The 12070-nt window shown below is 46.3% G+C and overlaps 1 protein-coding gene across 1 annotated transcript in view; it reads right to left on the bottom strand.

The window, feature by feature from the left end:
• Positions 1–2351: 2351 nt before the first annotated feature.
• Positions 2352–12070, bottom strand: part of LOC308115942 (vesicle-fusing ATPase-like) — a 23005-nt gene continuing 13286 nt past the window's right edge. The window contains exons 12-22 of the mRNA XM_080473826.1: positions 12044–12070; positions 11391–11486; positions 10311–10467; positions 9503–9636; positions 9068–9134; positions 8900–8979; positions 6345–6479; positions 6115–6228; positions 4537–4592; positions 4301–4373; positions 2352–3358 (exon numbers count right to left, since the gene is read on the bottom strand). The exon at positions 12044–12070 is cut by the window's right edge and continues 161 nt beyond it. Of these exons, the coding sequence (XP_080329952.1) occupies positions 4343–4373; positions 4537–4592; positions 6115–6228; positions 6345–6479; positions 8900–8979; positions 9068–9134; positions 9503–9636; positions 10311–10467; positions 11391–11486; positions 12044–12070 (897 nt within the window). The 3' untranslated portion in view covers positions 2352–3358; positions 4301–4342. The remainder of the gene's footprint in view (positions 3359–4300; positions 4374–4536; positions 4593–6114; positions 6229–6344; positions 6480–8899; positions 8980–9067; positions 9135–9502; positions 9637–10310; positions 10468–11390; positions 11487–12043) is intronic.

The following is a 12070-nucleotide window of genomic DNA, read 5'->3' as shown; positions in this document are numbered from 1 at the left end:
GCCGCCCCAGGAAACCCCCACGTTAACTACTGAACTGAGAACAGCAGGTGTCGGAGGAGCCACACTCCTGCGCTTTTCTAGAAACTACTGAACCGATCACACCGCCGGAGTCGCAGACTCGACTGCAGCAGTCAACCAGGAAGCCTCGGGCGAGTCGCCACCGCCAGGCGTGGAGTGGACAGAGGCAGGAGGGGGCATTCTGCTGACCAACAACCCCACACATGAACAATGCACTATCAGTTCTTCGTCACTCCAGGCGGTCAAAAGCGAGCAGTCCTCACAGGTGACGGCTTGGTTCGCTCGTGATCTCCACGAGTGTGACTCAGCAACCACAGAAAGATGGCGCTACAGTTAAGAGGCCACTTACGGATGATTCATTTGTGGATTTATGCATCGAGCTTTAGCATGTTTAACGTTAAGTACGCTCTTCAAAGCTTTTGTCTAAATTCTTACATTAAATTCAGTGAAAGAAAGAAAAACAAAAAAAACGAGGGGACATGTAACGACCTGTGGCGACCGCGAGGCCGAGTGTATTCTGATTGGCTGTCACGTCTTTCCTTCGCTTCTTTTCTCCATGTTGTTTATTCGCAGTGGGACGTTTGAGGTTTTGGAGGAACTTGATTTATGGACTCTCCAGTTCACCATGAAATACATGATGTTTTGGTTTCGGAGAAATGGGAAGAACAATATAGTGACATTTAATCCGACTGTTTTTCAGCCCCGTTGACTTGTAACTTGTTAACAAGAGAACTCCAGCGTTGGACGGATGATGTATTTTTGTTGGCCTCCCCTGAAGATAGCGTCATCTTGAGTCTCCCAACATAAAGCTAAAGCGAATTTTCCACTCGTTTTTTTGTTTGTTGCAGAGAATAAACCGTGTAAGTAACAAATGTTGAGCATATTTAAATAGTTATCAAAGCCACAACACAACTGCTAACTTGAGATAATTAGCATTGGCTAACAGTTCTAGGTTTTCTACTTCTACAAGCAGACGAACTCTTGAACACTGTAAAAATCTGAATGTCCCGGAACGTCTTGAAGAATGTGCAAAGAGCTAGTTGCTAACGCTAAATATCACCAAACTTCCATTAAGACTCTCAGCTGATGTTTTCTGTATAATACGAGTGAAAAAGTCATTGGACAGCTTATCCTGATTTCATTTTCGACAAATTTGACGTTAGCTATCGGAAATACTTGATGTAGATAGATAGATGTCGCGTCACAACAAATCTGCTAAATTATTGTTATCATGACACGAGCATTAAAAATCAGATGAGAGGTTATAACCCCAATTTTGTTAATTACGCGTAACGGGACGCCACGAAACGCAGCAGGATGAACGTGTTAGCGTGATCTCAGAAGTATAGACAAGTTGGAGACTGTTCAAACAGATCAACATGTTTTAACGTTAAAGATGGACGACGGGTCCTGAAGGTGAAAATAGCAGCTGTTAATGCTACGATCAGAGATTCTGCACTAGTGGCTCGTTTCACACATTTCTCACTCTTAAATGTAATCAGGATTAATTAATCCAGATTTCACGACAGTTATTTTGTTTAGATGATAAGAAAAGAACAACAGAGGAGAAAAACCTCCGGCTTTCTGTCCTGGAGACTAAAGTGACGCTCGCTCTCACTGAGTCGGGGGAGACTGCATGTGTGTGTGTGTGTGTGTGTGTGTGTGTGTGTGTGTGTGTGTGTGTCACTGACACTAACGGCAGAGGATGGATGATGGATGGATGAGTGGACGAAAGGACAAACATTGATTTGATGGATCGGAATAAAAATAGAGGATGGATGAAAGATGGATGAAGGGATGAAGGGATGAATGGATGATGAATGGTTGATGGATGGATGAGTGATGTGGATGGTTGATGGCTGGATGATGGTTGATGGATGAATAGACGATGGATGAAATGATAGATTGAAATGAATGAATGTGGTTGAGCTCGTCCTCCCTGGTGGGTTTCCTCTGGCTGACACCTCCAGCTGCTTCCTGTTGATTCACTCTGTCATGTAGCTCCACCCCCTCCTCACCTGGGCCTACCTTTGTGTTTAGCCCCTCCCCCCCTCCATCCCCGCTATATCCAAAGTTTTGTACAAATGTTTTAAAGTGAATAATTCCCTTTTTATTTTATAATCGTAAATGTTATGTTTTTATAAATATTATTTATTATACAATGTATATATCTGTATGACTGAACTAAGATTATATATTTGAAGAACAAAACCTGTCTCCTGCTTCTTCACACGCACGCGCACACACACACACACACACACACACACACACACACACACACACGTATAACATGATCTCATATTTCACATTTAATACACAAAACCAGTCATTTTAAAGACTTTTTAGTTTTATTCTTCATAATTTCATCTGAAAAGTCATGAAAATCACAAATACATCTCAAAGACTCATAAGATTGGATGTTTCCTGTTTTTTTTAACCATAATTAACAAAATATATATATTCTTAAATGGTTGAAACTATTTGTTTAGAAGTGTGGCAATGACTTAAGAATTAAGATGTAAGAACTGACCAACATTTTACACTTAAGTGATTTGAATGGAACTGTTGATTTTTTTCTCTATATGTATTATAAATACTTGTATAAATGTTAGATTTATATAAAAAAAAAAGATTTTTTTTTATAATTTGAGTTTAGCAATGATAAAAGTAAAAAAAATCCAGCATCTGCATAAAATAAATCTATAATTTTCCCATCATTAGTTCAAAGAGACTTACATTTTTTTTTTTATTATAGAAAAAGTGAAATATTTCAAGACTTTTTGGTTTATTTTTCAAATTTCATCTTATAAGAGATGAAAATGAAAATATCAGAATATCACATTTTTAAAAAAAAATTTCTTGAATTCCATAATCAATGTGGAACCTTTGTTGTTTAAGAGGTGCAGAAATAACAGACGTAACGAATATTTCTATAAATAACAGACGTTTTCGAGACACTTTACAGGAAATATCTCCGTGTCTCAAAAATGAAACGAGTCCATGTTACTTTCCCTTTAAGACGATCATGAACTTCAGATGCTCCAGTTTTCTTTGTTAGTAACAGAATTAATTTATTGTTGAAGTGATAAAACGTGACACAAACCACCCCCAGGTGCCTTCAATGATGGGATCGGACAGTATGAACAGTTAAGTGTTTGTGGAACTTGAACTCCCGACTCGACAGAAGATCCTGAGAGCGTCACAACAGATTACAGCTTTAGTCTTTTCAGGAAATACAACATACACAGATCAGAGAGCTCAAAGTCTGTCCTCTTTGTGAAGAGGAGATGGAGGGAATGGGATCCTCGCCGGCGTCTTCGTCCTCGTCGTTCCTCCGCAGCTAAGTCAGGAGACAAATAAAAGAAAGAGACGCATCAGTCGAGCTTCCGTCGGCTAATTTTAGACTCGAGAACCGAACAGATTCGATCTGCTGGATTAACAATAATTAAGAAATGAACGTGACTCCATGAGAAGCCGGTTTTTCCCTCTGAGGAACATTTAGTGAGGAACGTCGTTTCATGTCCCGCTGCTGCAGGGATTCGAACCAGTGACCCTTCAAGTCACAGGAGCTCAGTGGGATGGAAAGACTGTACACAGTCCCAGCAGCCTCAGTGTTTCTCATGATGGATCCTCATGGTGGACCCTCACAATGTTCCTCATGGTGGACCCTCACAATGTTCCTCAGGGTGGATCCTCATAATGTTCCTCATGGTGGTTTTCATGGCTGACCCTCATTCTGGTTCTCATGGGGAATCTCATGGTGGTCCTCATGTTGGTTCTCATGGCAGACCCTCATGGGGATTCTTATGGTGGTCATCATTCTGGTTCTCGTGGTGGACCCTCATGGTGGATTCTCCACCATGAGAACCACCATGAGAAACACCCCATGGTAGATTATCATGGTGTTCCTCATGGCAGACCCTCATGGGGATTCTCATGGTGGTCCTCATGTTGGTTCTCATGGCAGACCCTCATGGTGGATTCTCCACCATGAGAACCACCATGAGAAACACCTCATGGTGGTCCTCAGCCTGCTCACACACTGCTGAAGGATGGCTTCCATTCTTCTCCCAGTATTTGGTGCCACATTTGTGGGAAAGAGAATCTCTGAAACACTCTTGGTCATTCTGAGGCTCGATGCTAATTGGATGCAGAGAATCGCACTCGCAGGCTTTTAATGAGTCGAGTGGACGTAACAGTTTGATGGACTTCTCCGTCAGCCCGAGCCCCCCCCCCCCCCCGACACCCAGACAGGAAGTCACGGAGCGTTCTGCAGTCTTACCGTTGAAGGATGCGTCTGTTTCTCCGTGCGGCTCCACTCAGTCTAGATTGCTGCAAACCTATCAGAACCCAGTCTGTACAGGGAGAAGAAAGAAGACTGAATGTGTATTATCAATCACACTTGATACGGCGATCAAAATGTAAACACTTTGTGCTCCTTTGTCTCTCTCTCTCTCTCTCTCTCTCTGTGTGGATGAAGAGCGAGTGTTCAGTGTCAGCGGGGAAGAGGAGACTCACCCTCCCTCGTCCCTCAGCAGACTCAGGAACTTGCTCACTCTGTAGGGTGGATCCATCTGGAAGACAGGACACGTTCGCGTCTCGGTAAAACACGGAGGGAGGAGACACTGTTCTCCAACGAGCAGAGTGGCGGCCCGGAGTTCAGGCCGCAGTTTGTACAAACAGCATCGAGGAGGAAGTCAAATTAATGGCAGCCGATGCAATAACTTACGGCACGTCTGGAAGCGCCTGTAGCTACGAGGGAGGGAGACGTGAGAGCGGAGGGAAGGAATGAGAAGATGAAGAGAGGGACGTGTGTGTGTGTGTGTGTGTGTGTGTGTGTGTGTGTGTGTGTGTGTGTGTGTGTGTGTGTGTGTGTGTGTGTGTGTGTGTGTGTGTGTGTGTGAAGCTGTTTGCTGCATGTCTCGGCAAACACGGGTTCATACTTCTTGGGGCTAAGAACGGTGTGTGTGTGTGTGTGTGTGTGTGTGTGTGTGTGTGTGTGTGTGTGTGTGTGTGTGTGTGTGTGTGTCTCGGGTGCTGAAGATGGCTGCATTTCTGCATACCACAGCAATTACACAGCATCCAGCCCAACAAACATTCTGCACATCATCATCCACCAGCGGAAAAAGACGCCGTCAGGAGACGATGCTGAACAGCTCACATAACAAACGCACGCTGATAAACAGATCAGTCAATCAGAAAAGTGCAATTAATCACAATTAGTTCACAAAAAATGTGCGATTAACTCGTAGAAATATTAGATTAGATTGACAGGCCTGGCTATTTTATAAACAAAGTTATTGTATGTGACGCTAATGTGCAGCTCTAAACTCTAAACTTTATACATTCAGTCTGATGATCTATGGTTTTTAAATGGTTTAAGGGGCGAACAGCAGAAACCACACCGGACGATGACTCGGTGGTCCGATGTTTTGCTTTCTTTCTTGGAAACGTGTTCGCTTTATTCTTTTATTTGAAAAAAAAAAAAAGAAAATGTGATCTTTCAGATTCAAAGCTCCTGGAAAACATGGTTTCCTAATGACGAAGGGATTTCTGGGTCTGGACAGTGAAGCAGAAATGTGCTGGATGCACTCGGCTCAACAAATCATCAGCAAAGCCACACGCTCTTCTTCACTCCGGCGAGCAGACGACACTTTTCTGTGCCTCAGTCGCCTGAACGCGGGCCAGACGTCGGGGGGGAAGAGGCGTGACGGGCTTCTAACCCAGACCAAGTGAGGACGGCGAGACACGATGACGAGTTTTAAAGACATGAGGTGGTGAGCGCTTCCGGTCCAGAGATGATCGACCGAGCACATTCAGGCCGTCTAGTTTGTTGTTGTTTTGGTGACAAACAGGTTGAACTACAACCACACACACACATGCTGGAACTCCAATAAACTGTTGTTTCTCCGTCGTATAAATCCACTCAGTGAACACAAATAACTGAACCAGCAGCTACTTTGATCTCTGTTCGACGTGTCACCATTATACAACATGAGTACGTTAATAAAGTTTTATTTAAAAAAATCTCCCCAATAACCAGTTCCACTGTGACGCTGAGGGAACTTTGAAGAAAACCTCAAGAGGATTTCTCACCTGAGCGGCCATTTCGATCAGCATGAGCAGCTTTTTGATGCCGATCCACAGAGTTTTGCCTTTCACGGCTTTGGCGATGCTGGCGCGCCCGTCCTCCTGGAAGCTGTCGAGCAGCTGCAGGAAGTGAACAGGAAGAAGGAAACGCATCAGAAATCCCCACATTCACCATATTGTGCAGTGTGTGTGTGTGTGTGTGTGTGTGTGTGTGTGTGTGTGTGTGCGCTTGTCACCTCCAGGGCTTCCACCAGCTGCTCCCCTTGGGAGATGTTGGGAATGTGGATGGTCGTGCTGAAAGCGTCCAGCATCTCCATCTCCTGCAGGACGTCTTTCCGACTCGTGGTTCCGATGATCAGCAGCTTTCGACCCTGAGAGAGAAGCCAACGCCGCAATGTCCAATAATCTCTTAAAAACATCAATCGCAGCCTTAAGATGTTTCACTGCGGCCACGCGCGGTTCAATTTCAGCCGTTTTTTTTTTTTAAAATCTGCAGTCTGAGGTCGCACAGTGAGAGAAGGTTTCAGTCCATATCCTCCTCCTGCATTCTCCTCTGTTATCCTGCTTTGCTGCGTTTGTCGTAGAGGATAACGTTGTCACGGCAAACTGAAGTTCATCCTTGTGCACTGCGCTTTATGAAACCACTTGATTCTACAGTAAAGATGTGAAACGTCTACCCAGTGGGTCTGTCTGGCTGCTGGTTGTGACGTCTTGTTAAACTAAAACGACCAAGAGATTTGAACAGTGAGCGGCAGCGCCGCCGGATTCTGAACTGAGAATAATACCATCACGGTTCAGATTTCCACAACTGCCGGACTGCAGCGAAGCTTTGTTTCAGTGAGTCTGAACACTCTCAGATTCACATCCATCCAGCATCCATACCATCCATCCGGCCTAAAAGCGGCGGTGTCCAAGCTGTGGCCTGTGAAGAAACTGGACCGTGGTCTATTTTTGACTGGCCAGTAAATTGCTTGACTTCTACGGCTACAATAAAATGTCATCGACTCATGAAACTTCCCATATTAAGTTCTCATGCATAAAACACGAGATCTGAGCAGGAGATTTCGCCAGAGATTAAACAAAACTCCAGTGAGTGGCTCTTTCCTGCAAACCGCACAGAGAGGCCAGGATCAAACCGGGGACTTTCTGAAGGCGAGTGTGCTAACCACTACACCAATGTGCTGTGCTGGACTCACTTTGTACGTATGAGGAACAACCAAAACACACACACACACACACACACACACACACACACACACACACACACACACACACACACACACACACACACACACACAGGTGTGAACAGAAACAGTCCCACACATTCATGTTTCCACCAACAGGCACATTCTTGGACTGTGTAACCGGAGTACCGGGGGGGGGGGGGGGGGGGGGGGGGGGGGGGGGGGGGAACATGCACCTGCAGGGAGAACATGCAAACTACACACTGTAGAGGCCCGGGCAGGATTCGAACCCATGACCTTCTCTCTGTGAGGTGAGCCTGTAAGTTTATACGACACACTTGGATGGAGATCGAACCCCTGACAGTCTGGAGCCTTGAAGGGACTCGCAGCCTTTCCTCACGGTGAGACGATCCTTTCTGTGTGGCGTTTGCATGTTCTCCCTCGGGGTTTCCTCCAGGACCTTTGAGCTTCATCTGGGACACTAAACTGCCTGCGTGCGTCTGATCAAGTTGTAATCTGCCTTCCTAGACTGTCGCCTGAAGTCAGCTGGATCGTCTGCAGCCGCCAGCAACTTGAATCGGCAGAACAGAAGACGAACAGATGGATCTGCAGAAGGTCAAAGGTGATTTTTTTTTTTTATGACGCACCATCGCCGCACAGTTTTATTATCAGTGTGTGAGAAGTATGAGACTGTTGATGGTGGCGAACCGGAGCTGACGGTGAAGATCTTCGGGTGGAAACAGCAGAGGAACAACAGGAGAGAGAAGACGAGGACCGACGAGAAAAAAAAAGATGAAAAAAAAGCAGCAGAAGACAACAGCGGAGAGCACAAACATGAGCAGAGAAGAATGAGGAGAAGCAAAAGAAACGCAGCCGTGCTAAGCCGGCGAGCTGGAGAATGACCAGCCGAGGAGGACGAAGGCGGAGAGGCAGAGGAGTGGCGAGGAGACAGGGGGATTATGGCTGCTGGCTGCCCCCCCATGGCGTGGGGGGTTGTGATGCTGCATGCAGATGAGGTGCCACACAGGCGGCAGTGCTGCCAGGTCCTGGCTCTCTCACAGAGCCCATTCTCCTCCGTGTCCCCCTGGCCTCCCCCGGCCCCAGGCACCCCGCTGGGCCCAGCGCTTTACAACCCCAGAGGAGCACTGCAGCCAGGCATTCAGCGCCAGGCCCCGCGCCACTTCTCATGCACATGCAGCCATATAGTGAGCTATACCCTCATTCAGCCAGCCATCAACAACAACACACACACACACACACACACACACACACACACACACACACACACACACACACACACACACACACACACACACACACACACACACACACACACACACACACACACACACACACACACACACACACACACACACACACACACACACACACACAACTACAACCAAAGAAACTATGAGAAATGGGTCTCTACCACTACCATTCACTGCGAGCACAACAGGCCGCGACCAAAACACTCACTAATAACCACACACTCACACACAGTCCCTCACAAGACTTTGTGGTGGCATCCAGAAGATCTGCTGCCCTCTTTCTGCCACCTGAGGACTCGCAGCGCGGCGGAGGGCTGAGAGAACGGCTGCCGTTACCTTTGGAGGAGGTTTCTTCAGCAGCACCAGCAGAGCCTGAAGCACCAGGTTGGAGAAGCGAGGCCCGATCGGGACGAAGTCTGACGAGGCAGGAGATCACGTTTCACCTTTGACTTCTACTGCTCACACGTTGGCGTAAATTAACTCGACGGCACTTCGGGGCCTTACCCAACAGGCGTTCAATGTCGTCCACGACCACACAGCTCAGCTGGGACTTGTAAGCATCTTCAAATATCTGCGTGAAGGTCGGAGAGGAGTGGAGGTTGGACTTTCCACATATAAAAATAATGTACCGCAGAACATCTGGTGATGGTGGAGACACGATTTCTATAGTTTTCCACAACTTTCCAGCGCTTCGTGTTAAAGAAAACAGTGTGCAGACCCATCTATAAATAAATAAAATGGTCTTAAATGTGACTTCTCACAAGGTTGCTGAACCATTTATTACTTCACATTGTTTCTGTGTAAAATCAATCGGATGTTTGACACTTTCTGTGTGAAGGGAAAACACACAACGTTACATCAGCCGACATGTTTTGTGCATCTGTCCACGCTTTCTCCACCCTGGCGTCTCCGGAAATAATGTCACATATGTTATGTCACCTTTTTAATGGCTTGGCACTTGGCGATCTCGGAGTGTCCGATCATCTTGTCGGGGGAGCAGATCTTGATGAAGGGGAACTGAGAATCTTCGGAGATCTTCACTGCCAGCGCGGTTTTCCCACTGTTAGGTGGACCTGAGGTACAACGACAACAGCAGGATTCTTTCAAATGGTCACTGTCTCTGAATAGGAGTTTTCTTTTAGAGGGTGTATAACGTGTTTCTCTTCTGGAGGATATCTCGACTGCTTGAATACGTTTTTGCACAAAAATGTAAAGCTGCGCCATTGGAGGAAGTTTCATTTGCTTTCATGCTCATTATTTCCAAAACGCTGCACCAAGTGGAGAATCATCAAGTTACCATGACTACCGGACACGACAACCTGAGCCCACAACAGAGGATGATGACAGGGGGAGTGTAATGTTTTCTCAACTTCTACCTTGTTGAATGAGAATCATCATGTTTCCATGACAACCCAGCATGTCGTTATAGAGAGAGTCACATTTACGTGGCTGCCAACTGGAGTTATTTCAAGTCTTTGGCGGAGATCATCAAACCATGTTTTCCTCTTCTGCATCTCCTCAAGGCTCTGATATATTATAAGTATATAATTATAAGTTTTTTTGTTTTTTTTCCCCCCTGCAGCTGCACCTCTTCACGTTCATTTCAGTGCAGCTGCTCCGGTGGCGCCACAGTGTGAGCGGCGTATTCACGTCGAGCTGCGCTGCTTTTTAAATCCCAAAACTCAACTGGTTGGACCTGAAGACACCCGGTGTGAAAGCCGCCTGAGACTGTGAGCCTCGGTTTTACCTTCCAGCAGCACGGAGACCAGCGGCGTGCGGTCGCTGTTCTTCGTCTGCTGCACCAGCAGCTCCCCGTTCTCCAGGACCGCCGACACCGGGTCCCCCCACCGGATGATCCCGTTCATGATGTAGCTGGCGTAGTCCTCCTGGTTGGTCCCAAACGCCTGAGGGAGAGAGAGAGAACAACACAAAGTGATGCCATGAATCTGTGAATCGTGTTAGGATCAAACCCTGTAATAGATTAATTGAGAGATTACAGGAGTTGAGATGTGTTTTCTGCCTACATCTGAATGAGCGGCGGCCAAGGTACAAGCTGCACTGAATAAATCAGATTTAAAGTGAATAAGTATGTTGGGAATGTGCAGAGGTTCTGCAGGCACACTCAAACCGTGGACGAAGTGGAAATAAAACCATGAATAAAGCCATCGTTAACATTTATAAGGATTCACTGCTGACAGATGAAGATATGAGGCCTGATTTATTTGGAAGCTCAGAAAGATGGAACATCTTTATTGAGCAAGACTGCAATTATTATTTGGGTGGCTCCGATTGAGATGAAAATATCAGCAAATGACACACAGTCATAAAACCAGAAGGGACATGTGGCGAGGAGGAAAGAAACCGCCGGACTCATGCACAGCTCGTCCAGAACTGATGCAGTATTTCAGGCTTCATTTGAATTCTTCGGGAAGTAAACAGCTCAGAAACAACACTGGGTGGCAGCCGTGTACGAGAGGCTGATTCAGCTTGGTAAAGTTGCTGTATTGGTACGAATATAAGAACTGTGTATTAAACTGTACGCAACCAGGAAATGGTTATGTGCATCCAGTTGTGTTGAGAATGAAATAAATAGCGAGTTGCCCAACATGAAAACTACATTGTTTTCAGTGTTTCTGATGAAAATGTTTACACCTTCATTTGTTTCGGTTTGCTTTGAGTTTTTTGGAGGCCTACAGGAGGCTCTGCGGCATTGTGGATCTACAGTCTTCGTGAAGTGAAAGTGTGGATCTGCTTGTTTGCACTGTGACTTATTTCCACATGACTGGTTTCAATATGAAAGTACACACAGAGGTTGACAGCGACTTACAGGTTTGATGTCGTTATTCAGCGAGGCCATGAAGTCCACTCTGCAGACCTGCAGCTTCTCGGCTGTCTCGATGTTTACCTCCACGGTGTTGCTGGCCTGCGGCAGAGAAATCCACGAGAAGCTCAGAGAGATCACACCATGACAAGCTTTAGTGGGCCGACTCCGTGCCACTGCCGGCGAGATCACACGACACGGAGTCCTGCACGTTCAGATTGTGCAACGCGTGAGAAGACAATGAGCTCCCTCAGTGCAGAAAGGTCAGACCGACAGACGAGGGGGGATAAGTGCTCAGAGGAGTGAAGAAAAACGTCACAGCCATCAGACTGGGCCCTTGTCTGTCATTTATCATCACCCTCCAATATCTGCTGCGTTTTGTGTGTGTGTGTGTGTGTGTGTGTGTGTGTGTGTGTGTGTGTGTGTGTGTGTGTGTGTGTGTGTGTGTGTGTGTGTGTGTGTGTGTGTGTGTGTCAGTCAGGTAAGGACACTTAACAGATGAGAGATTCACAGTATCTATACATGTTCAAATGGTTTTCTGTGGGAGTTCAGTCCATTAGTGGAAGAATAAACGCTGCCATTCGAGCCCTGCTACATATTTCTTGCGTATTATGTGATTGAAAATATACTGAATACGCGTTGTGATGGCGGCTCTGCACCTTGATGTGTCTGTTCATGGCCGTGGA

The sequence above is a fragment of the Lipophrys pholis genome, assembly GCF_963383615.2.
Source record: "Lipophrys pholis genome assembly, chromosome: 1".
Taxonomy (NCBI): Eukaryota; Metazoa; Chordata; class Actinopteri; order Blenniiformes; family Blenniidae; genus Lipophrys; species Lipophrys pholis.
This window is presented reverse-complemented; position numbering and strand designations above follow the sequence as displayed.